The sequence below is a fragment of the Drosophila erecta genome, unplaced genomic scaffold (assembly GCF_003286155.1).
Source record: "Drosophila erecta strain 14021-0224.00,06,07 unplaced genomic scaffold, DereRS2 tig00000126-arrow-pilon, whole genome shotgun sequence".
In the NCBI taxonomy this organism is placed as follows: Eukaryota; Metazoa; Arthropoda; class Insecta; order Diptera; family Drosophilidae; genus Drosophila; species Drosophila erecta.
In genome coordinates, this window is record NW_020825209.1 from 11,636,157 (window position 1) to 11,663,466 (window position 27,310).

At 39.1% G+C, this 27,310-nt stretch overlaps 2 protein-coding genes across 2 annotated transcripts in view; both read left to right on the top strand.

Moving 5' to 3' along the window:
- The window catches only part of LOC6551228 (high affinity cGMP-specific 3',5'-cyclic phosphodiesterase 9A), a 99,536-nt gene that overhangs the window by 19,516 nt on the left and 52,710 nt on the right, over positions 1-27,310 (top strand). Inside the window, exon 3 of the mRNA XM_001978304.3 lies at positions 3,224-3,252. The gene's annotated coding sequence lies outside the window, so the exon portion shown is untranslated. The remainder of the gene's footprint in view (positions 1-3,223; positions 3,253-27,310) is intronic.
- Positions 19,382-21,421, top strand: LOC6551226. The gene has a single exon (XM_026981965.1). It carries the CDS (start codon positions 19,397-19,399, stop codon positions 21,419-21,421), a length of 2,025 nt encoding a protein of 674 aa, XP_026837766.1. The 5' UTR covers positions 19,382-19,396.

The following is a 27,310-nucleotide window of genomic DNA, read 5'->3' on the forward strand; positions in this document are numbered from 1 at the left end:
TAGTATTTAAAATGATTTCAACCTTAATATGATTTAATAAAGAGAAAGGTATAAATAAATGTAAATTATATATTTTAGATTTAGCATCTGCTTGCCGCTTTGCTTTTCGTTATTTTCCCAGCTCATTAAGTCAACTTGAGCTTAATTGTTATTTGCCATCATTGACTTTGATTTGATTTGATTGATTTATCGGCGATAAGACCTCCCCGCCTTAAGTTTTGTATTTTGCTCGATTTCGATTTGATTGCATTTGCGATAAGCCGATTGACAATTGACGTGATTGACACTGTCTACACTTTTCCTTTACTCTAAAGTCTTGTTTACTTATTTTTGCCCAGTATTTTCGCCCTCAATATCGGTCCACGTTTTTTTTTATTTTTTTTTTATATACATAAATTTTTGTTTTTTTTTTTGCTACCGTTGATAGTTGATAGCACGTTTGATGGAGTGCCCGAGTTGGGTGGGACATTTATTGATGACACTATTTAGATGGCTACTTGTCGCCGCGACAAGACATTGCGTAATGTTCTCGCAATCGTCGTTTGATTGCCTTTGATTAATTGCCGGTTGATATTGGGCGAAAATTTCGGTAGGTTTCCTGTAATATTGGGCTTAAATTCCAGCTGGAAAACGGAGTAGCTCTAATTGCCAAAACGCCCAGCGTGTCGGCCATCCAAGGCATTCATCTTGGCACAATTTCCACATTTTCCGCAGTTTTCCCCGTGCTCTCTTTGCCGCCCTCTTGTTTTCTTCTCCGCTTTATTGACATTGGCAGCGCAAATATTTGGGATGAACCGGAAAGGTGTCGACCACAAAACACTTGGCTAATTCGGGCGCAGACATGGTAAATCGAATAGGCATAGGTTGTACCTCTTTATTGCATTTTACAACACTGCTTTTGTGTGCAAGACAGCAAACACAAATTATTGAAAACAATTAACGAACTAGTCAAACCAATATAAAAATAAAAATGCCAAAAAAAGTAAAGATGCTAAGATTAATTAATTTTTAATTCCGTTTTTAATAATACTTATGTTGCAAGCAAAAACTTAGTTTATGATGTCGAAATTGTACCGAAAATTTAAGCATTTTTAAAAATAATTTATTCTCACTAAAAAGAGTGCTAGAACATTGAAAGAGTGTAAATGGCAGGGTAGTATAATAAATATTTCAAAAGTGACAAGGGGTTTCAGTCGCGTGATCAATTTGGAAATATAACAAACAATATCCTGAATCACATTTCACCCTCACGGTTGCCGCGTCTTTACTGTCTAATTTGAAGTGATATACCCCTTTTTATTTGATGTACTTATACATATTTGACAAAGAACTTGCCTCGCAGGCGTAGAATGTGTTAAGTATTTGCCAAACATACATATTCTCGCACAACCACGCATACGTATGTAAACGTATATACACATGCACGTACATATACATACATACACATGTACATGTATACGTGTATACCTGTGTAAGGGAATCCAGTCAATGAAGATTACGGCGACTTTTACGGTTTCATAATCCAAAGGGAAACGCTTGAAGTTGTAACTAGACCGCGGCATTTCGTGATAGGTTGGGGCTCGAAAAAGGGACGGTTATTTTTTTTTTTGGGGTAGGGATGGTTTTTTTTTGGCGCCCTTTGGGGCAAATGCCATTTGATATTCCTGCCACCCCCTCAAAATGCGTTTCGCGTTTCGTTTTTCGTCTGGCAACTGTGATTTGCCTTTTTGTCACATTAAATCTTGTTTATGATGCTTAAGAACTTTATTTCCGCTCGATTAAATTGTCATAATACCAGGCTGGGTGTGCTCTTTTTTCCGTTTTCTGTTTAGTTGCTGGAGCGTTTGCTATTCCACACTTTTAAATTGGTTTGTGCCTTTTGCTATTTACCTTTCTTTTTAGACAGCTCCTGTTGCTGCTAAAAAACTGATGGGAAAGATTAAAAAGTGAATAGGAAGGTGTCATTTTTTGTAGTGCTGTAATGAGAATGTGAAAAAGCTGTCACTGTCGATTTATCCCTTCAGTTTCGATTTCACTTGATGCCTGAGGTCCTGTTTTCGCTTTCTCGGAAGCTAAGGGATGCTCAATTTGCTGCAAATCGTGCATAAAATTTGAGTGTGCATGTGGCACACTGGCCTCCTCAACTCTTCTATATGTTCTATATGTTCTCAATCGGGCTGGCTGCTTTTTTGTTTTTTGGCCATAGCCAAAGTCATCACAAAGTACCCGTCGTCATAATCATCGGCCGGCAGACTGTGTGTGTATTGGCATGTTTTAATTAAACGAAATTGCTTGTATCCCATTGATGGCTTAATACGGGTCACATGTACGCCTATCGGTGTACACGGGGGAGTGTGAGTGCCAGAGTGCCCGAGTGTGCGATGGTGTGTGTGCTGTGTGTGCGATGGTGTGTGTGCTGTGTGTGCTCTGCCTCTGGAATACTCACTGAGACGAACAGCAAGAAGGACATGAGCAGGACACCGGGAGCAGCCAATTAATTTGGTGACAATGCGAAACAGCAGCAGCAAATTAACGAATTGGAAAAATAAACAAAACAACTGGCTAACATACGATATAACATCGAACTGAATGGACACACAGATGCACCAGCAGACACTCAACTAAATTAGTCAATCATAATGGAGCCACATATATTTCAATATGAATTAAGCACAAAATTCCTCCACTCTACACCAGGAGAAAAAAGTATCAAACCAATCTTAAATAAAAAAAATATCAAGTATCTCCTTCAGTATATCTCATTATCATTGATTGATTATTATATTTAAATCAAAATGGCATATCTGCATAAAATATGCGGATGCGCATTTCATGGCGAACACATTACCTTTTGTTTGTGTACTCGTATTTAACATATAACATGAGCATATTTGAAAACGAGAAACCTGCCTGGAAGAAATTAAATATGCCAATCGCGCAAATGTATTCATGAACCTTGACCAATAACTTAGTGAAAGTTTTTTGTGAATTGCTTTTTAAACAATATGGGCAATGAATTATTTTACGCTTGGGCGCTGAGTATTTATAAATAATTTAGAAGTTATTTTTTTCATGTTTAGTTTAAGCGATCTTTTTTAAATATCCATTTCGCATGCTTCAGTTTGAGTAAGTTCAAGGAATCGCTTTAATAAATATCGATCACTGATTATTCACTGAATAAATGAATATAAATAACTTTGCGTTCTTTTCTCTTATGTTTCAGGCGAGCCTGTGAAATTATCAGTACTGCAGGTGAGTTTTGGCCACATAATATATATTAGCAAAGCGTTTTCCAAAAGCTACAAAATCAACAAAATGCCTTGGCCTAGCCATTCATAATTTATGCATATGCACCCCGCATTTTCCGCCCTCGAAAAATGCTGGAATTTTCCAAGAGCGGAGCCTGCGATGATAAGATAAACTTGCACACTCCGCGCCGCCTTTTGTTGTGCGTGTGTATTGTACTTGGGGCATTGTTGTAATGCCATAACAATCAAGTGAAATTACGCTAAATGACACGCTCATTACGGCCCTTCGTTTTTGGGGTGGCTTCTGGTGGGTGGCTGGCTAGTGGGTGGTGCTTGGGCAGCTGGGCAAAAATCATTGCCTACTTATGGGCGCCTCGAACGAAGCGAAGAGGGCGGGCAGCCCATGTATTATTTAAATATAAATCAAACAAATAAGCGCTTGAAGAACGCGTTGTAACACTTTCTCGCACACTCTTATTTGCATATAAGAATGTTCATTACGTTGTCAAATGAACAATAAATGTCATCTGCATTTCTTTATTCTCCCATTGTTTGGTTGCCAAAAAAAAGAAGAAATTTAAGATAAATCTGTGACAACGCTTTAAATGGTTTTATTGGCTCTTCAAATTGGGCAAAGGTCAGGAATATTATACATCGACCGGCAAGCAAAATGTATATTACGCAAAATATGCCAAGGCGGGCAAACTTTGCTTTGACCAGAAGCTTTTGAAGTTTTTCTCACCAAAGTCCCTAGCACCGCCCTTTCTTCCGCTTTCACCCCCTCGACTTTCTCCTGTTGCTGGCAGAGAAAGTGAAAGTAAAGTGTAATTAGGTTTGTTTTGCGTGGCTGTCTGCAAATGAAATGCCTGATGGACAAGATGGACCAGGATATCCAATGATTATAATTATTATCATTATTAATATTATTATAATTATTATTATTATTATTATTATTGTTAGTATAACCAGCCCCTCATTCATCAAATTTAAATTTGACTGGCATTGGCTGATTATCTTAAATTATAAATTCAAGTAGCAAGCGTCAACTGGGCATAAGAATCCAATTTATTTCGAGAGACAGAGAGGTTTTATAGCTTTAATAGTTTGCTAGGAAGCCTTTCGTGCGTGCCAAAAAATAATGAATTTAATCTTTAATGGTGTCATACTTTTCTTAACTAAACAACAACTGCAAGCCGTTGTCAGGATGATTTCAAAGAACACTATTGAATAATACACCTGAATGGGGGGCCTTGAGTAAATGTGATGAAAAAGTTCGCAAGACGGTAAACACGCTTTCTAAATAAACTAAATAAAACGACGATGACACAAGGAAACAGCAAGCTAAGTTGATGCTGGAAGATATTCAAGGAAATACTAAAGAATCCGCGTGAAACGATGTAGAAATTAAATATCTAATTTAAAATTTAATTACAAGTGAATACAAAATCACTGCTAGACATAAATACAAAGAATAAAATGCAAAAAAAGCATGCCAATGTATATAAATGTTCAATCAGCTAACTAAAAATAATACTTTTAAATTGATAGTGTTTTCTTTTTGGTATTTAACTGAAGACCACCAAGTAATCTGCATAATCCAATTGAAATACTCGTTGCAAGCCCTGCGCAAATAAACATGTGTATATTTTTTTTTAATATTTCCAATACCTTGAATACATTATTTAATCGTCCAAGACCAGCGACACCCTATTGCCGCTATCGTTCAGATATACATAGATAAAGACAAGACGCCGACAAGTATTGAAATCCGTTTGTCTGTTTGCTGATGGCCAAGTGTCGACTGTCGACTGTCGGCTGTTATCGGCCATAAATATAAATAAGCGAGTGCCAAAGTGCTTAGCACTCATTGCGCCTCCGATACCATCAAAGGGTATTAAAATCCAAGACGAAAAACAAAGGCAGAACGCCGCCCACTTTCCCAAATAATATAAATGTATTTGGCGCGGAGGGAAAGAGACTACCTTCAAGCGAGTCAGTCAGTCAGTTAATATTGAGTGAGCATATAATCTGTTAATAAGCGTTTTATATGCCAAAATAATTTGATTTGCATGTTGGGTCGCGCAATGGCTGTCGATTTCTGTCGTTAGGTTTTGTCACGAGGGCTCCAAATTTGGGTGGTGGGGATGGGGGGTTGAGATGGAAAATGGGAAATTGGGGCGTTCGGGGGAATGGAGATGGAAATGGAAATGGAAATGGTGGCATGCTTGACTTCATGTAATTAACACGAAGACCAAGTTTACGGCGGGATCACAATTTTCTTATGTGAATTGCCGCAGCCTTATTGCCGAATAACACTCATTTTCATGGGGTTTGACTATTAACGCCTTTTATAGAGTGCACGAGTGTTGAGATCATTGGCTTTATAAGCAATAAACAGATATCATTGGTGAATAGTACAGGGTAGCTATGCCCAATGTATAAAATACCGAAACCAACTTGCCATATTTAATGTGAAAAACTTGCGAAAACAATGGAAAATCTTCGATGGCGATTTAAACAAAATCTCAATTAATTTACCTTGCCTTTGATTGATTTATTCCAAGAGGAACCTCGAAACTCGATACTAAATGTTGCCAAGCGATTCGAAGGTCCATATTATTGCTGGTTTATTAACCATTAAGTTGAATTGATAAAATTGATAAAATGGACACAAGAACATAAAGAAATACCCGGAAAACCTGGACATGTGTGGGCTCACCAATTTCCGATGAAAGCTGTTTTATTATTATTCGAATGTAAAGCCGACCCCCTCCCAAAAAAAAAAAAGAAACACAAAAAAGACCCGGATCTGCATGCCAAAAAAATGACCCAAATGACTGACCAAACTCACTGACTGATTGACTGGCTAGCTGACTGACTGACTAACTGACTGAGTAACCAACTGACTAGCTCGCCAGCTGAATAAGTACTTAAAGCAATGGCAAACATTAGCATAAAGCTGGGCTATCATTTCTAAGTGCGTTCCTTTCCTTTGCCATGCCTAGTGTTTCTCCAGCTTTTTCCCTTCGTTATTTTCCATTTTCCTGCCTTGGCTGTTGCTGTTATTTTAGCTGTCGTTGCTGGCCTGTGGCGAATAAGGTAAATATCAGGCTCACGATGAGTAGCAATGGGGAAAATATTATAGCCATTGAATGCACATCAAGATAAAAACAAAGCAGGCAACACGAAGTTTTCAACCATTTCATAGTTGTAATAAGATAGTTTGATTTCAATAAAATTAAAAAGTAGTTTATTACCATATTCTCAGTAAAGGGGGGCTATTCTAGTCTAGAATGTCTAAAAGGACATTCTATAGGAATACTCCAAATGACATCATGACATTTGATATCCTGTCTATATCATGCACTTTTCCGGCCATCTGGATGGAGTACTGGAATGTATTTTGCATTTGCTTTTATTTTTATAGGATTTTACAAAAAATAGAAAGAGTAGTCTGCTGCCTAATAAATAAATACAAATCTTAAATACAAATCAGCTGGCACACGAGAACAGCCAGGAGCGAGAAGCCACGAAAGCGTCCTCGTCCTCGGCGATGTCCTCGCTAAGTCTCAGGTGTGCAACAATGGCCACAGAAGCGCCAGCAACAACACCAACGGCGCCCAAAAAGGATACTTCCTGTAGGGTAACCCAAGAATACCCTTTCAGTGCATAGCAAAACCAAATTGCCAGCAAAAACAAAAGAACAAAAAACTTATGTGGCAATTAAAGGCTTGCAATGCAATTTTGTAGTTGCTTTTGAATTGATTTTCCAATTAAATGTCGTTTAAATTATTTCTTATTCATATCTCTTTTTATGTTTATCAATAAATATTGCAATTTTTTTAATCGAGATAAGTATTTCTTTAGAAATTTATAACAGTATGATAAAAGAATATAGTAACAAATGACTAAAAATAGATGGACTTCTTGGAAGGATACCGACAAACAAAAGCAACAACATGAACATAAGGAGCATAACGTGTGAAACATAAGCAGGCCACTATTTCTCTCTTTCACTCTAACTCTCTCCCGCTTATGCTCTCTCTTTCGCGCAGGCGCCCGGAGAGCGGGAAAAGCTTTAGATTTTCCGAAAATTATTTTTTCCTGTTCTTGTTTTTTCCTTTTGGCTAGTTCCTTGCAATTCTTTGTGTCAAGTATTTTATTTTCGTATGCACTGAACTTCCTTTTTGCCATTCTCAGCCTTGAAAGCTCAGGATGCCACAGCTTTTCTCTCTCTCTCCCTCTCTTTTGAAGCGGCTCTCAGCTGACTGAATATCCGTTATACGCTGGCTTTTCGCGATTTTGAAAACGCTCGGTTCGTTCAGTTGTTGCTTCACTTCAGTTCTGTTCAGTTCGATTGAGTTTTGAAGCGGTTGGTCTCGAACCGATTTCCCAGGAAGTGTTTTTCTAAAAATTGAACAGTCATTGTGTGGGGTGTGTGGTGTTGTTTGGTTTTAATGATTTATGTGTGTGTTATACGAGTTATTTATTTTTTTGAACATTTTATTGAACAAGTTTTCCGAGTTCCTTTCCTAAAGTTGTCCTTTTTTTAAACTGCTTGCTCATTTGATAGACACTGATGCTTGAAGTACCATGGGTTATATCAAGTTCCATCTAAAAGAGGACTGAAAAGTAAAGTTTGAAGTTTCGAATGTTCATATTTCAAAAAACGTTCTTATGTTGCGCCCAACAAACGGTCTTGGGGCTAAAAACTGTGCTACTAACATACTTGGTAAAACAGTGAATGATTTTTCAAAAGCCGGTTCTATAATCCCAATATTTGATTTAAAGTTTCAAACATTTTGTATATATTCAAATATTAATATTAAAAGTTATCAACAAATTTTTAAAACTTCGAAGATTTTTCAAAAATCCTCCATGCCCAACAGCCAGCCAAGGGAAAGCTTTTCGCACAGTCTGAGGTCCGCATTTAGGACACTTTCACTTGTCGCAGCTGTGAGCGAACTTTCCCACCTTAAGACTCTCGGATTTTGATTCGGAATCGAGTTCGGCTTTACCTTCGGCTGTGGAAATCGGTCTCGGTTATTGGTTAGTACGTTTTTGGGGTATGCAAACTCATTTTAGCTTTTGAACTCAGTCAGTTCAAATTTACCAGCGGATTTGTGCGGATTAGAAAAACTATCCACACGCACACACGCGCGCATCTCACATATATCAGTCTCTCACACAAATACGAACCATCAAACATACACACACCTACCCATACATTAACAAAGGAGCGGACTGAAGGTCCTTAAACGAAAGGAAACAAAACAAAGCGTCGGCAAGCAAAAAAAAAAATAAATAAATAAATAAAAAATAATAAGAATAAAAAATATATTGTTGATTATAGGAAGAAAAATTAATATTGGCTGGCAATCGTTGTTGAAATCGCAGTCATATCGGATATTTCAATTGTTCAATTTTTTTGCGAATTATTTTCTGGTGCTACCACAGTGCGTATGTGTAATATCTGAGCGAAGAGTGCTAAAACCAAAAGTGTGCGAGACCAACGCCATTATCATCGGCCGGAAGGCGGGCAAAAGACAGATCATTATCCGCATCGAAATCGGAATCGAAACCTGCACCAGAATCATCGATCAGAATCAGTCTAGTTGACAAAAATAAACCAGGCAAGTGACCACGCTGCGTATGGGTAATATGTGCCATCTACAACAATGATATCCCTCACTCACTTAGTCCCTTTCGCTTTATTTTTTCGAATTCTCCCTATTTTTTTTTTTTTTTTTGGTTTTTTGTTTTGCTCGCCTCTTTGTTGGACCTTTGCTTGTTGGGGTTAAAGGCAAACAACAGAAATTAACAAAGGCGAGGGGTGCAAACACAAACGCAAACAAGAACGAGAACAAGAAATTCAAGTCAAGTGCTGCGGCAGTTCTAGATTGTACTTAGCATATACTATATACATATATGTACATGTATGTGTGTGTGAGGGATTGAGGTCTAGAACTAGGTTTTCTTTTTCGCAAAAAAGGATTGAATCTTTAAAATCGATGGAAAAGTACATTTAAATTAGCAATCTAGGGTGAAGAAGCTAATTTTGTGGTTTTTGGTATATCGTTGAGAAATTGATTTTTACTGGGTGTGTGATTTGGTATTTTGATAGTAATAAGGTGTCGTTGCAGATTCTAATGCAAAACTATGTTCAGACATACCCTCGAACGTCTTTTATCATACAGGTTTGGTTCACTACATCTGCTGCTATAAAATGTTCGAAATACTCTATTCGCCTTCTTATATATTCAGATACATATACAACCATATTTTCGTGGTCAATGATTAAAATCCGTAGACAAAGGCAGTGTATTTCCCAGAATATCATTCGCTTTAGCTATTCGAAGCGCAAATAATTACAAATAATTTGCATTTTGACGACGGGACCAGGTTGCTCCTCCTTTTTATTCGCGAACTCTCTTTATGGCTGATGAGTTCTTCAAACTTTTTCATAATATTTTTTATGGTTTTCCACACTCTGATGCTGCTGCTGCTGCTGCTGCTCTTGCTTTCGCTGTTGCTGACAGGTCAAATGAATAAAAAACTTTTACAAAATTGATTTAATCAGAAAAACTGAATCTATTATGTCTGCTTTCCATTCGCTTCATATTGTACGTCATTGGGTAGAGCATGTGGAAAGTATGCAATGCACGGCATGAAAGGCTGTGATTACGTTCTTAAATCCATGGAAAAAAGGGGGACATTTTGCGTGTTCCAGTTGGTGGGTTGGTGTGTGTGTGTGTATGTGTATGTGTATGTGTGCGAGAGAGTGCTATTAAAGGCCGCAAATTGTACATTAAAATACACATCATCATTACACACGTTTTGGTTCATAATTCTTTTTTTCCTTGCAGCTCTTATATTTTTCCTCCTTTTTTTGGGTCAGCGCTGTCAAGAGCAATCAGAGACAGGCTGGGCTTGGCCACTAAATAATCAGAGCACACTGCGCGAAAGTTTGGCGGAGTCCGATAAGAATTTCGCCGTTAAAGCTGAAAACTAGACATGAACCTCTGTGTGCAAAAAATTTAAATATTTTTGTATTTATTGAACTTAAAATATCATCTTGTTTTCAATTTAATACATCTACGTAATACATAGTACATAGTTCGGAGTGTAAATCGTTTCTAAATGCTTTTAATACATGTAATATGTATACCTTTTTTCCGTGTAGGTCCTTGTAACACCCTTTCGAGGCCAATTTTATACCCTTTGCTTTTGGACAAGCCTTTGACAGGCATGTCATTTAATGTGAGCCTAAGTGTAGGCTATAAATTTTTTATATGCATTTTAACGCATTTCAAGTTATGATTTTCCGCCAGTACCGCGTCGCTAAAGCACTCACACACACACAGATACCGGCATAAAAATTTCATTTGTGTAATGAAAATGAAAGTGAATGGACATGTGTGTGAAAGTATCTATGTCTGAGGATATGGCCCGGAACTATCTTTTCTCTATTTCGGCCGCGGCTTAGATTTCTTGCTTAAAATTGTTCTCCTTTCCTTTTTTTTACACATTTTGCACAGATATTTGCGATGTGCAGCGCAAATCACACACATAATTGCGGCGACCGCGAAATGCCCAAGTTCGATCCGATTTCCCACTAAAACGGCCTTGAATCATCAGGCAACATACGACATCCCTAAGAAAAACTAGTTCTTTTCAACAGATAAGCCACTAAACTAAATAAAATCCCTCTGAAACTGCAAATTGAAAACTATTTAAAATGAAGCAGCTGATTTGAGCTCTGAACGATTTGGACTTTAAGTTCAAACGTCATTGCCGTCTCCTTACAATCCGTAAAAAATTCAAAACCCGGAATAGAGCGCAGAGAAAACATAAAAATTTAATGAGACCAAGGCGGGGCCATAAAGTTAAGTCTTCGATTAAAGGCAGCCCGGTATAAAGTGTCACCTTAAGGTGGAATCCGATGCAATCAGCTGTTGGAATCCATCCCCCAGTGCCCATCTGTCCATTTGCTCATCTGCCCCCCAGTGAACACTTGCTCCTCCGGTTTCATTAACTTGACACATAAAAGCTTTCGATCTGCTGCAATGATAGTTTTCTTTTTGCAACCAGCAGTGGAAGCGCTGGCAGAAAAACCTAGATGAAAGTCGAGGGAAAAGCTGGCGGAAAAGCCGAGAGGAGGTTGAAGTAGCTGGGCGAAAAGGTGACTCGAAATACGTACTCACCAGGATTTTCGGTGTGTGTTATGGCCCTATCAAAATACATACTCGTACATACATACCTATGTACATATGTACTGATGCGTACCTTAGCACCTATAAATTTTTATGCATAAATATTAAAACGCAGGCGAGAAGGTTCGTGTGGTATTCGATGTTCTTGAAAATTCCACTTTACGGGCCCAGTGTCCGTGTTTCGCAGCGAGAGCTTGTCAAGCCCATAAAATTATGGAAATTTTCTTGCCCTTTTCCGGCCATTAGAGCGAGACACACATGCAGTGCACCAGACAGGGACAGCATCTTCGACCACTGACCATTGAAATTGAGTAACTTGTTAGGCATTTAATGTTATGGCATCGTGGTGTCACTTTTCCCAGGCTGTAAACCGAAGTGGAAGGGTGTTTTGGGCATAACACTCCCACTCAGACGGTTCTCCCTTTTTTCCACACTTTTCTATGTGTTTTTTGCACCTGTATAAAGTTGCGGCTTGCCAAACTTTCTACATTTCCCGGCCAACAAACAAAGGCAACTGCCAATCAAAACTTTGGCATTTGTTTCTATTTTGCGGCTCACTTCGATTAGGCCACCTATATCAACTATATATGTTTTGGCACTGAGAGAAAATTCTAAAATATTGCGATCGTGTTTCATTTAAACATAATTTGACTTAGTGCTTTTTAATGCACGCGATACAACCCTGAATTGGTTTTAGTATGTAAGTAAGGTGAAATTACAGTATAGTTACAACCCCTTATTTTTGTGTTTTTCCATAGAATTCTTGTTTAATGTTCGGCCAAAACTAGACATTTTCCGCAGTGCCCGTCGTCTAAGTGCTGCTAGTTGCAGACACGCCCCCTTGACAGGTGGGCGTCATCAGATGGGCGGGGGCGGGGGCGTGGTCGCGGATGGGTTGTTGGGACGCATTGTCATAAACTTTCATCGCGGCTGCTACTGATGCTACTGCTGCGACTGCAGGACCTGTCAAGCGTGAATTTCCGTGCTAAAGATAATAAATGACAAAACCAATAAGCAAAAATACAGGAATACCAGAAACATCAGTGGCATTATGGCGACAGGTGATGGACGGGTGGGCGAGAGCAGTTAACTTTCGTGTTGAACAGCCATACGTAGAGTGCGTACAAAGTTTCAGGAACTGGAGTAGTTATTTGTGAAAATTGCTAATGGAAATGAGAAAGTTTCCAATGAGTGGGTGCCAGAATGCCAGAATGCGAGAATGCGAGAATGTGTGGCGCAGTTGGTCCTCCCGAATTCCTCAATTGCAACCTGGCATATTTGGCACACATTTCCACACAATTTTCCGTTTTCCACCCATTCGCAAAAATGCATTTTCAGGTGCGCTCGAAATTAAAACTTTTTCATAACCGATTTATTTAGTGAATTATTTAATTGTTGCTCGACGAAGCACTTAATTGCATGGAAATGTGGGTACTGCCTGGAATACGTTTTTAAAAATGTAATGTTTTAATCTCTGAATTTGGCAATTAAATACTTCTTATATTTAACATAAATTACTGAAAGCGAAAACACGCTTGACTTACCATTAAGCGAACCAAGCCAAATTGGCAGTTGTGATCTTTACCCCGAACCGCAACATTTTCTTTGAAACCCAAGGACATGATACACCTGCGCCCACACTCCATGTAATGTATTCATTATATATTATATATATATACATGTATATAAGTATATACAATCGTATAGATGAACAGCTGCCCTCACCTTCTCACATCAGCATAGATCTACATAAGTAGAAGGCAAAGGCCCGCTTCAAGTTAATTACATGCATCAAAAACAAAACAAAAATGGGGCCTCGACTCTGTGGGAGAAACATGCAAATTTTCTTGACAACGCCGCACATACACAAGCACATACACACTCGCACAAGTTCTCGCATACTAACGCCCACGAGCGGTAAGTGTGTGTGTGTGTGTGTGTGAGGCGTCATGCTTACATTAATTTGTTGATAAATTGCGCAAAAATGGGAAAATAGGTTAAAAGCTCTCAACTGACGACAACCAAACCATAAGTTTCCCTTCTAAAAATTAAGCCACAAAAAAGAACCGACGAGGAAAATAATAAAGCGGAAGATTGAGAACGAAATCCAGGCAAAGTCGCATAAAAACACACTCTTTTTGAATTCGGACAAAAAAAAAAACCTATTCAATGCAAACATTTTGAATACAAATGCTTTGTTAAAATGGGCTATAATACTTTTGCAAGCACCAATTCATTTTTTAATATTCTTTTTAATCAGTTTTTATGAGTCCTTGATTTGGGTGCGAACCTTTATTTGGTTTTAACCGAGCTCAAATCTTCTATAACCAACAAGACCGACGCTTGGGTTACGCTTATCTCTCTGTTTTTTTTTATTTATTGCTGTTGTTTTATTCTAGGGCTTTATATTTTTTGTTGTTTTTATAATGCGCGAAATTAGCAAAATAATAAAAATGGCACAAAACAAGGTCGCGCATAAATAATGAGAAAACAGCGCAAGTTGTTCGCTTCGCTGGCTCTGCATGTGGAGCAAACTGCATGTGGGTTAAGAGGTGGGTCATGCCGCTTCCGGGGGCCAGTGGAGGGTTAAGGGTATGTGGATTATGCACTCGCATGAATTAATGTCGATTGTGGATTAGGCGCTGGCACTTTCTGGTTATTGCCGATGGTTTTCTTTCAAGCGTGAGCTTGCCAAAATATTCATCGGTTTTTGAATATTCAAACAAGTTATTAAGAGGTGAGAAATAGCCAGCAATTATACTAATCGGTAATAATGTGGGCAGTTAAAATGCTTTTAAGCCTTTTCTTAAATAACCTGCTTAAATAATGCATAATATTATCCCTTTCAATATTCCTGAAAAGTATGCTACAAAAGTGTTTCTGTTGCAGTTAATTATTTCATTGAAATGTGTTGATGGTGGAAAGTGGCCCCTTGCAAATGGGGAAGTGGAAAATGGCAAGTGGAAAAGTGGAAAATGGGTGATGGCAAATGGCATTAGGTGCTTAGGTACTTAGAGGCGATCCCTGCTGTTCCATGCAATCTCATTCCGTTCCCTAGCATATCATAATGCTAATAATATTTTCATATTTTACGCTGAAAGCATTTTGCAAAAAAAAAAAAAATCAGCAGGCAAAGTAAGGAGCGAGATGGGTGCCAAAGAGCAAGGGAGATCGGAAGTCTTTGTTTAAAATGTCATTAGCAGTGGATGGCAGCCATGTTGCCATTTTCAAAATAACGTACAGTACGTCATGCAAATGCTAAAACCGCATTTGCATTTGCCGGCTGTCAACGTTCAGGCCACACCGAAAAAAGTGAAAACCTCTCATAAATGCACCCAAATACACCGAGAACTAAATAAAAACCCACAGATGTGTGTAAATGCATATATTCTTGGGTAGATCTTAGGCACAAGTTTGCGTCTAACTTTTTATTTAGTTCTTGCAAAATAGTATATTAAAATTATTATTAGTATTCGAAATAATATTTGAATACTGAGCTTTTTTTTTGAGTGTGAACACTCGGACTTGTGGCATTGTTTATGTGATGAGTAGAAAACTTTTCCGAGAAGGTGTGGAAAACCAAATGCTAGAGATGTCTCCACCTCCATTTGATATGTGGAAAATGTAAGACTATTTGGCGTCTCGCAGGTTGCATCTGATTTCTTATGCACAGCTGCATCAAGAAGTGCATTAAATTCGCATTGCATACCGCATGGCACACACACACAGGCACCCATAATGACATTGATTGTATGGGTGGAGAAAGACTTTCTCTCTCTATCTCACCCACTCTCCCTCTCTCTCTCTCTCTCCCCCTCTCTCTCTCTCTCTCTCTTGTGCACATATGTATGTAGAAGTGAAGTGCAGTTCTGTGCGCGCCTTAGGTTGTAGTCCTAAATTATAAAGCACCTTGGACGTGTGCATGACAGAGATGGCCCCAGAACCACTCTAATTGAAAGCCATAAACCCAACTCAATGGAGGCCAAATGAGCGGAGACACGGAGCAATGGAGCAAACAACTTCTCAGCCAGATTTGCGCCCAGGCGGAGAAAGCGGTCTCTTCGGCGCTTCCCGAATTTAAGGCAAATATTTGTATAATTTCGAAATTTAAGTCATTTGATTTTAATTACTTGAAGTGTTTCTTTTATAAATAATTTTAAAAATAAACACAAGGACCATTTTGATGGGCACAAAAGTGCATGAGGAATATTTTTTAAGGAGTTTGGAAAGACATTTGAGGTTCAAATATTCGGCTTAGAAGTGCTTCCTCCATTCGATTCCACTTGCCAATAGTTATTACTCCTTTTTTTCCGCACACCCAAATCAATTAAGCCCTCCGATGAGTTTGCCCTCTGAAAACCATAATGATTAGATACCCATTCACAGTCACAACTAAATTTATGGAGTGCAGTTCAACGCCTTCCGTTCATTTTTTCTTATTTATCCTCGAAAGTGAAATCGTAACCGTATACGTTGCCGTATCCATGTCCGCCTTCATTTTGTTCAAATAAGCAATCAATGTTCATTATTTATAAATGTTTGTTTACCTTAGCGTTTTACGATATTTTCCCCCTACTTTCTTTATTTTTATTTCCTTTTCTTACATTTCCTTATGTTTCCCTGTTTTGTTTTCACGCTATTAGCCATGGCCTTTGTTTGCCTTGGGGCAATGGAATTTACTCGAAAGGATTGGCTCGAATCCTTTTGGGGGCTTAGCAACAGTTTTGCTCCTCCAACGGGATAAGTTCCCTCAAGTACTGTGTCTTACATAATTGAAGGGAGGTCCTAAATTCTATAAACAAAAGATCTACAAATATTATAAATAAAATGGCAAGGGAAAACGAGTGGTTACTCAAAGCAAAAATTTAAAGTAAAATGTTTACAATTGAATGTATTGCAATTGAAAGAATGGTAATGTGTAAGTCAAGTTATTCATATCTGTATAGTAAAAAGGTTAAAGCTAAATGGCTTCCTAAATTTATAAATTCAGTTTGCTATACAATTGTATTATAGTTCTTTTCAACTAATTAACGACACTCAATTTGCATTGTGTTTAAAATATTTAACAGCAGTCTGCAAATGTGGCAAGACAAATATGCCCGCTGGTCAACATAAGCCATAATTAAATCGAAAAGCTCTCTGCGTGCACGTATTAGGCAGTTTTAATTGTTAATTTAACTTTTATTACATGTCGATACATTCCGATTGGTTTTTCTGCCATTTGAGATGCATATGCATGCCGGTCAATTAGTGAGTACTACGATTAAATGACAAAATGCGACAGAGAGAAAAATGCGAACAAATTGCATTTTGAATGCAGTCCATGGACAAAAAATCTCGGTACACGCATACACTCGTACATAAATGTGCTGGCGTGTGGAAATTATGGTTTTGTAATTGGCATATCGCTGTCTCTATCGCCAAACATCTAACCGTCTCTCTCGGTCTTTGTGTGGTGGTGCGTGCGAGTGTGTAATTTAATTAATTTTATAATAGTCATGCCAGCTACATAGCCGAAAGCAATAAACCAAAGTCAATAATATTTATTTATTCCATTGAGAATTTTATTTAGCTGCGTTTTAATGAGTTTTCCAGTTTATTCCAAGGGCTCCGAGGGAATTGCATTGCCATTCCAATAAATTAAACAATTCCGCGCCGATATTTGACTTTTGTTTGCCGATTAGCGATTGGCATTGAGCTCAAAAATATTTCGCAAAATACAGATAAATAATGTAAATATTTATACATTTATTTTTCATTAAAATAAAATATTAAGTGAAGAATATTAAGTGGTGATTCAATTCGCACAGCTCACTGTGCTTTTTGGTGAAATTGGTCCGTTTCAAATTTCTGTACAACTATTTGAATATGGCATCTTAATATTTTCCCATAGAATATTCTGCTTTGCTTTCACGATTTGACCCAGAAGTGGTTGCCCGATTCATTAGCAAAGTTAAAGTTAATTGCCTTCGGGCAAAGTTAATCGCAGTTTCCTCCTAAGTTGATTGATTAGTGGGCGTCGGTCGAAAGCTAAACTAATTTTGAAACAATAAAAAAAGTTTGGACGGCAAGCACAAGTAATAATTATTGGCCAGCTCTCTGTCTTATTTATTTTTATATTTTTCCCTTCTCCCGCATTTAGTTTGCTATTGCGCTGATGCAGCCGAAAATCTCTTATCAGTTCTAATTATTATTTTTTTTTTGCAACATTAACTAACCCGGCGATATTCGTTTAAGCCTGAATGCAAATTGACTTGTTTCCGTTGCCACCCGTTAGTCGTCTTTTTCGCTGCCCCTCGTGGCATCTCTTTCTGCCATTTGCCATCTCTGTCTACTACTTCCTTGGGCCATCTATTATGTAGATGGCGTAAAACAAAGAATGAGCCATCTCGTTCCTCTGGTTTCGTGGTTTTGATTTTCCCTTTTTCATCCACACACTACGTAGTTCTACTGTTCTTTTCCTTTTCTCTATCCTTCGTTTATACACCCCTTCGTGCTTTTCCTTTTGCACCGATTCCGTTTCTACTTCTTCCTCCTTCATCCGCGCCAGCATTTGGCTTAAGTTTTGCAATTTTGAGCTAATTCCTGAGACTACGAAGCCGCTTTTCCCACATTTATCCACCCTTTTTCTCAGTTCTCCTTCAGTTTTTATCGTTTAGTTGGCGCTTTAAGCACTGAGAGAAAATTTAAATTTAAATTATTATTACAGCACTACAACTATTTATATAATGATATAGAAAACGTTGAATATTTCTGAAATATATTTAAAATAAATTTTCGATTTTAAATGAGTACTAAAAATGCCTAATACCTTAAGTTTCAGTAGTAATATTTTTTCGAATTAATAAAACTTCATATACAAGTTGCTGGCTCTTATTGCGATCTCGATCTTAAATAATTACTTACAATTTTTTATTACAATCAAAACCATATATGGAACTTATTTATTTGTTTTTTGTGCATGCAGCACTCCTCTGTTTGATTTTTCCGGAAAATACAGGGAACAGTGCTAGATTTATGCATTGCCATGGTGCTTCGTTGGCTTCCCAGATACTGCTCCTTTTGTTGCCTTTCAATGCAATTTAAATCCACGCACCCGGCAACGAAATGGAATTGAAACGGAACGGAGTGGAGTGGACGGACGGATTGGCCTATATTGAGATTTATTGTCTCATCGCTCTAATTACAATAAGGCAGTGCCTACCACTGTGCGTCGCAATGTCGCCATCCTTATTCCATTCTCGATTTCGAACCCCACTCCTGATCCCCGTGGTGAGCGCTAAGGAATTCCATTTAAATGACATTTTAATGTGCTGCTCTCACACACACACACAAGCAAAATCTACCCACACAAACGTGCAAGCAAATCCCGTGCGGAAGGCTGAAAAATGGTTTGAAAATGCATTAAACGCTTAATTGAGGTCGTTCTTTTTCAAAACTCCTGCAAAGGAATACTTACCTGTATGGCCAAAGGACAGAATGGCCTATTCAGCGATTTCATTTGATTCGATGCCTACCGATATGTACAAACATACGAGTATATCTGTTCAATTCCCATACTTGTTCAATCAATAGTGATTACCGTAATGCAGAGGCATGTTGGCTCAAAATAATAGTTCATGCCCGCAAGCCATCTAAAATCAGCAGAAAACCATTAGCCAACTTTAAGAGAGAAATCGCATGCAGTTTTGATTAAATAACTGAGATTAAGCTATTGGCACACTAGATTTTTCACTTGACTTAATTATGCTCTGCTTAGATGAATACACACAATTAGCTTAAGTAATTAGGCCAGTGCTCTTGAAATTGCTGTCAATCGGGCAGCCATAGGGTTAACAATCATGCCAGTCACACAATACACTCAGAAGCCGATATCGAAGCACGAAATTGAACCGGCATATATTTTAACCGGAAGTTCGAAAAACCCCTTAAATCATGTCATCTAGCTTCAAGTCGAGAATTCCGGAACGCGTTATGCACTCGCTGACGGTACTGGATGGTCCACACATGCGGGTTTCCCGCGTCCGCGATGTCGCTCGACACAATCGCTGTTCGCTGAACCGCTCCCAGTTGCCGTTGCCGATCAGTAGCACGCTGAGCTCCTTGGTGAAACAGGTGCCGCCGAAAGTGGCGTGCAAGAAACCGGAAACGGAAACAGAATCGGTGATCCGCTCGCTGTTGCGACGCTCACGACCGCCGGCAGTTCGCGGCAATCGTACATCCTTTCGTCGCATACAGTTGGCTCACGGTTCACCGGTGGCCAGTGCCTCCTTGGTGATGAAATCCATCAGTTGCTGCTGCAGCACCAAAAACCGCTTGCAAATACCAATAAATGCTTCGAGTCCGGCTGCCCCAGAGGAGGATCGGGATCATTCCGCGGACAATCTGACGTCCGCAAAGAGCCTGCTCGAATTGGTGGCCGGAAAAAGGCAACCGGCTATGGAACAAATGCGCTTCCTGTGCAACGATCATTGCCTGATCAATGTGCCCAGCCCCCTGATGTACCACCATTCGGGGGTGATGTCCCGATTGGAAGGAGAGGAGCAGCCCATTGAGTTGCGGTCCATTCGATCGGTGACGCTGCTACGCGTGATCATGTGGATGCATCAGAAGACGCTTAGCGGAAACGGTGCAGTGGCGCCACCTACAGTTGAGGAGATGGCTATTTGCGCTAACCGAGAAAGCAACGGAGGTACGAAGAGCGAGAACAGTTTTCAACTGAGTGAGAACACTCATGACAATGGTCAAAACATGGTGAATTCAATATGTCAGGTCCACGGCGAAAAAATCGAACATAATTGCACAAAACCTTTTAGCAATGCGCATAGTGTCAACTATCAATTAGGCAAAGACTGCGCATCAATCAGATATGAAGATACCGAGAACAGCCGTGAAAACAATGGAAATCCCTATCAAAGTGGTGAAAGCTTAGGTGAAAATGCACGTAACAGCTGCTTTCAAACAAGCGACACCAAGAAATGTTTCGAAAACAATGAGCAGAGTCCTGAAAATTATAAAGTAGATTTTGCCACAGAAATGAAATGTAGTGGTTACAAACAAAGTATAAATGAAAAAACCGAGAACTGCACAGTCACAAAAGATAATGTAGAAGAGGGCGAAAAGATAATCTTAGATAATAGCAACATTCAATTACATGAAAATAACGGAAGCACTGAAAGCATAAATGTCAAGAAAGATACAAGTGATGAATTCCCAAATGTAAATGGGAATAGTCAAGATTATTCCGTAATTAGTGAAAAAAATACCGAAATTAGCAACGAGATTAGCACGGGCATCAAAATTGGCGAAGAAGGGCAGCATATTGAAAGTGAAAGCAGTTGTTTAATTAGTGACAATCGTGACAATGTGATGCAAAAGTTTAGTGATGTAAAGGAAAGCAATGAGAATAGAAGGTACGCAGGTGACAATGCCAATGGCGATCAATGCGTGAAAAACTTGAATAGAATGAAGCATTCTGCATTTCTTCTTGGCTCCTGGGAGGAGCGATTGTTGGGCAGCGAACTCTACCAGCTGGTGGAGCTCATCCTGGCGGCCCATTACTTGGGAATCGAGTCGCTAACCCTGAACGCCATTCATCATTTTGGCGAGCTAATGGCTCAAAGGACTCGATCGGAAGCTTGCCTCATGCTGAGGATCAGGAAAAGATTGGCGGGAGAGCGCCAAACCTTGGAAAACCATCGACCGTTGATTAGGGAGACGCTACCACAGGGACATCATCGAAAGTATCAGGCAGATAGGGCAGAAATCAGGAAGCAGCACTTCGATCCCAACAGTTCAACAGCCAGGATGGGCAGGCAACGTCGATCGAACAGAAGGCTAGCTGGAGAAGGAGGAGAAGGAGAAGAAGGAGAAGAAGGAGGAGAAGGAATGGAAGGTAGACCTTATGCCATAGAGCCACGACGTCGCCACCATCAGTACTGTTTCCAATCTAGGATTTGAACTCAAAACTTTTGGATTGTATTGGCAATAGACCTTTTGTACTTTCATTGTCTCGTACTCAGTCATCATTTAGTGTTGTGGTTTATGGTTGTTATTTGCTTATTTACCCATGCTCGTCCTATATATTTTCTACCTTTATTCTGATGATTTATTTAATTGCGAAATAACTGCGAGGCCTTGAGTAGGAAAATGCTTAGCAGACACGTCATAGTCGATTAATCCGCTGCAAAAGGCAAACACAACTTTTTGTTCGACCAAAGCCGCAAGAACAAGAACATTTTGATTAAATACTGCACTGAACAAAAATGCTTACTGGCATCTTACAAGCATTAGCTATTTATTTTCATATAATTCTTTTGAAATAAGCAAAAAATTATCTAAATGAAATAAAAAATTAACGTGAATACACACACAAAATATTCTTTCAATCGCAGAACCCAATCTAAGAAAAAGTTCGAAAAGTATTGTTCTTAGTGCACCTGTGGCATAATTAACACGCCAAGAAATGGGTGGCTGCTTCGAATGGGTGGGTGGTGAATGATGTGGACTATCTCCACAGCCGATGTGCGGCAATTAAGCGATAAAATATGCAACAAGCCAATTATGCGCACATTAAATGGCCACGACCAGCGCTTTTCCACCGTTTTCCCTCATATCAATGGGTCGAAGTTCAGGTACTGCCGCATTTGTTTTGCCAACAACACTTTCTCCCCAAATTTCACCGCACTTTGCACAGTTTTTCTCATTCACTTCTTATGGCCAAAAAGTTTATGGTACAACTTGTTTGGCTTGCTGAAAAGGTCATGCCGCATTAATTTTAGATGGCATTTCCGCGAGTTTTCAAGTTTTAAGCGACTTTGCACATAAGCCATGAAGCAGGAGATGCCGTTAGGAACCAAAATAGTACACTGGCCAATGTGCTTGGCACCTCGAAGGAGATCTTCGGAAAAGTGGCCGGAAAAGCGAAGTTTTCTCACTGTCAATCGTACTGCGAACGTGTATGGCCTTCTTTGGTTATCCCAACTTATCTACAGATTTCTATAAAATTGCATTTTTACCTTTCGGTTTAATTTATAATGGAAAACTTTTGTATTTTCGGTTGGATGACTTTAAGTTTTGCTTTCAAATTCGGAATGCGAGTGAAGTATATTTATGTATATTCGGCTTTCTGGGCGATTTTACTTGTCTGTTGTGTATTGTTATGAATTGAATGAATTTTTGAATGATTCCCAAAGTCAAGGAAAACAACAAAAGATTTCATAAACAAGAAAAGAAAACATTTTGCCTAGGCTCTTTTACTTAAAAACTACAACTAACAAAAGTAATCCTTAAAGTATAAATAAGGGATAAAAAGTAGTCTACTCATATACGAAAACTATGCCTCATTCCTTCACTGCTAATTGGTAATGGAAAATTCCCTTTCCGAAAATACCCTACTTATATAGATAAACGGTCGCTGTTGAAGCCCCAGTAAAATCCGACTTGTGTGAAGTTCAAGGACCCGATACGTCGGTTTTAATACGTAACTAAAATTATGGAGAACAATATAAAAGACGTCGGGCAATGCGACAAAGGGAAATTTAATAGACCTAACGACGCCATCATAATGAAGCTATGGCAAACACACGCCGGTACACACGCGCACATATGTGCATGTATGCGTACCCAGTGTGTGTGTGTGTTTGTGTGTGTGTGTATGTGTGAAGCAGCCATTTTTATTTCTGTAACACGCATACGCCCATTGGTCTGAATGTTGTTTTTGTTTTCTGTGCCGTAGTCTCATTTTGTTATTGTTGCCAAATCGCGTGAGCACCTTAAATGCCTGAGTTTATTCGTGACCCGCAGCAAAAGTAAAGAATGAACTTCGATTACTTTTTGTGGCAACAGGTTGATTTGAACCGCCAACAGTCCGTCCGCTTTCATTTCTATATCATTTGCTTCGTTTTTGGCCATTGCCGTTGCTAATGAAAATCTACACGAAACTTGTAGACAAGTTTTTATGTACTCATTACGCACGTAAAATGTGAGGCATATGGCTTTCTGGCAAAGACTTTAAGACCAGATAGTAATTTTGGTTTTTACACCATCTAGGGCTCTTTTAATTTTGGAAAAATGTGGCCACATGAGAATATGGTCTTGGTAGCTTAGAAATTGAGGAACTGTATTTAGCAGTAGTTCAAGATTTTTACCGGCTACATTTTATTGAAGCGTTCATACTAATGATTTCAATTTCGCTTAGACTTGCACTTTTGTATCCTTCGCCCTACTGCTTGTATTTCTTCAGCGCCTTGTGGCATTTTCTGCAATTTAACAGTTGATATTTCTCGTTAGCGGTAATGTATAGCCAGTCGGTGCCATAACTACCCCGATAACCCCCGGCATATACCCGCCACCAAATGCCCTTAAGCCGCAACTTTGATAAAGGAGAAACTTTTGTCTACCGCAAGCAAAATGAAAATCGTCCATTGAACTGTGGGCTTGGCCCAAGTCACCACCCCCCACTTGCCACCCACCCACTCTGTCATTTAATCCATTTCAAAGTTTTGTGCTCTGTTCCGCGCTCGCCACATTCAACAATGTTCTGTCTGTCAGCGCAACGAGTTCGGTTGATTCATCAGAAGACATGGCCTCGCCTCGGAAATCGTGTTGGCTCCCCTGGGAAAACGGGGGAAAATGGGGGGCAGACGCGATGCCTTCCCGCATATCGAGCACCAAATCTAGTGGATTCCCATTAGGAATCGACGGATTATCTATTTTAATTGATTAAAAAGAATGGCGAGATTTGGCAAGAGAAATGCTTGGTTTAAATTTGAAACCGTGACCGCAACGATTCAACTTTTTATTTCATTGCGGAAAGGAAAGACCAAATGTTTTACTCAACTTTTTAGTGATTGGAAAGTATTGTGCCTTCTTGATACTTTATGTTACTTTTGATTTGAAAATGTAAAAATCATAATATATGTAGTGTAAATGTAAATGGGTAAACCACATTTATTTGATTTACTTCAAATGAAATGAGACACTGGAACTGCGCTTATTAATCTGACACGGACTGTATTGTGCCAGTGTTGTCTGTGTGATTAACGTGCAGCAGAGCTCATTCCGAATGATTTATTGAGTGCTGTCTCCTCCCCCTCCGTTTGTCAACCCCCCCTCAGCCCATCCTTCGTTGCTCCACTGATCATTTCCATTTAGTGGCGCACATTGAGTATACGCTCCGTGTGACCACAGCACAGCAACAATTGCATATTGTACTTAATATGATGAATATATGTATGTGGATGTTGGGCGTACATAATGAGGGCGGACGAGTTGTGTTGTGTTGGGTTGAGTGGCGGGGAATAAAGTCGCAGTCATTGTTGAGCCTGGCCAAGTGGCACAAATGGAAGCAGTCACCCAGTCAAGGAGAAGTACAGCAATAATGAAAATAAAACAACAAACAATGAGGAGCAATAACACAAAAAAAAACAAACAAAAAAGAAACGAGAAATAGAGAAAAAAACAAGAGAAGCCAATCAAACAGTCAGCGGTTGTCAATTAAACTTAATTATGTTGCACAGTCGAACACACAGGCTTTGCAAGATGTTGTTGGCGACTCTCCACGATAGCAGCTTTCCACCTCCCAGATTGCCATGCCCCTCGAATTTCCACGCCTCCCCCTTTTTGCCAGTCAAAATTGTGTGTAAATTGAAAGCTTTAACAAAACTAATTGAGCACAGCAGCGAAAATGGATGGAAAAACATACAAACTGATTTGATTGCGTGGACGTGGATTTAGCTAAAAGCACTTGATGATTTCGTTAGTCGTATAGCCTCACAAAAATGGCGTTTCACATTCTTGTTTTTATAATTTAAAAGAAATGGCTAGACGCCATATAAAGGCTATCTGCAATTATTTAAAACTATCTTTGTAGCATGTAGGACTCCTAATAGTTACAAAATTGGCCATCAAAATACCAAGCGTAAAACTACCATTAACAAAACGATTCTAAATTGGCTGGTATTTTGAATCAATTTTGCATCCAATTTACTTCCCATTCTCACGCCTAATCATGTCTAACAATTTTAGTTCTTCGTCACTTTTCCAAACCATTCAATAGTTACCTTCGACAACAATAATCGTCTGTCCGTCTCATGTCCTCGTTTCCACCCCCTTTTTTATACACTTTATCGTCTGTGGAAAGCCTGCGAAAGGACTCACATTAATTAGGTGTGGGTGGAGTGCAAACATGGCTAAGGTGGCGAGGAATGAAATGCAGGGGAATGAAATGCGAATAAATAATAAATGGAACACACAAATCCAGACGCATAGCCCCATATGCATTTTACATGCAATTGGCCACTAAATAAATAAATAAATTGATTTTATTTTCAGCCTTAATTGTTACACACGTATGTAGGTTATATTGCCAATATGTTCTTGATTTATTTATTCCACGGATACATTTTGTTGCCTTCCTTCTGGTGGAATAATTGCCGTAGTTATATTTATACATTTGCGTATTGTTATATTGAATTGGACTAACGAAAGTTAAAATAGTCTACAATTTTATGGTTGGCAAGGAGATGGACATATTTTATTTACATAGCGTTCTGTTCTTAGGCCAGAGCTATCTTAAAATATACCTTTTAAGCTTTAAGAATTTTAAATCGTTTTTCTTCCACATTCCAAGCAATTTACATTTCCTACGTAATTTTCATGTAATATAATAAGTCTAATCGAGTTTTTCCCCTCATTTTTGTTTCATATTTTTCACAGGTAAGCGGTGTGCGATTCGAGGAGAATACAAATAACAGCACAAGTATGAATCGTAAGGGCTCGCGGCAGGATGAAGTGTCAACCTAGTTAAACATCCGACGCTTATCCTTCAGAGGGAAAGCACAAACCCAAAACCCCGCCCAAAACCCCAACCACGCAACAGATTTCCCGTGGAAGGCCACTTTGTGCTGCCCGCAGGCAGCTTCCCCCGAATTAGCTGCCAAGCAAAAATTGACGTTTATTGTTTTTAGAATTTTTATGAGCTCCTCTCAAGCGAGCAAAAAAACATAGAAATAAGGGCAAAAAATCGTGCGACGGTGGGCGGTCGGAAAAAGTCAGAGATCAATAGCCAAAACGCTTGGCACGTTCGTCGCCAAGTGGGCACGAAAAACGTTTCACCAAATCACGCATACGACTGGTTGGCAGTACGGTGCGTTTCATGCCTATTGTTGGAAAGTGTGTCAATTTAATTGCAGGCGCAACGAGACTGGGTAATTATGATTTGTGGATAACAGCGAGAGTCTTGTTCGACAATCAAATCCGACAATTATCTTAAGTGTTTACACCACTAGATGATTATATTCTACGATATTCATTCTGTTGGTGGATTTTTTGGTATTCTGACCATTTCTTTTGAATGTCATTGTCCGCTATCATATAAGTTTTAAAGGATTAGCACAAGTGATGATATTTAGTCATTATTAAATAGTTAATACCCTAAAAGCCGTTTCCCGCAGAAGGTTTTTAGCACAATTTTTCACAGCGAAATATCACGCATACGCAGTGTGCGTTGCTCAAGTAAAAATGGTTGCCTACTTTTTTGGGCCAGGCAAATGCACGTCTTGGCCTTCGCTTTTCTAAGCAGCTTTATGCGGCAGCAGCAGCAGCAGCTTTGATTTAGTTGACTCAGATACGTATTCACATACACACAGAAATAGAAGACATGTGGATTTGTGACCTGAAATTATATTTCATTTTTATTTGCAAGCGTTTTTGCGACTCCCACTGGGGCAAAGCCATAGGAAAAAATGAAGGAAACCCTTTGCCGGGTCCACTTGCCTCTGCTGTTTTTTTATGATTGTCTTGAGGATTTTCGTTTTACATTTGTATGAATTTTTAATATGCCAAGGA

What these genes read in the sequence shown, in the direction of transcription:
- LOC6551226 (XM_026981965.1), top strand. Translation starts at nt 19,397, where the DNA reads ATGTCATCTAGCTTCAAGTCGAGAATTCCGGAACGCGTTATGCACTCG.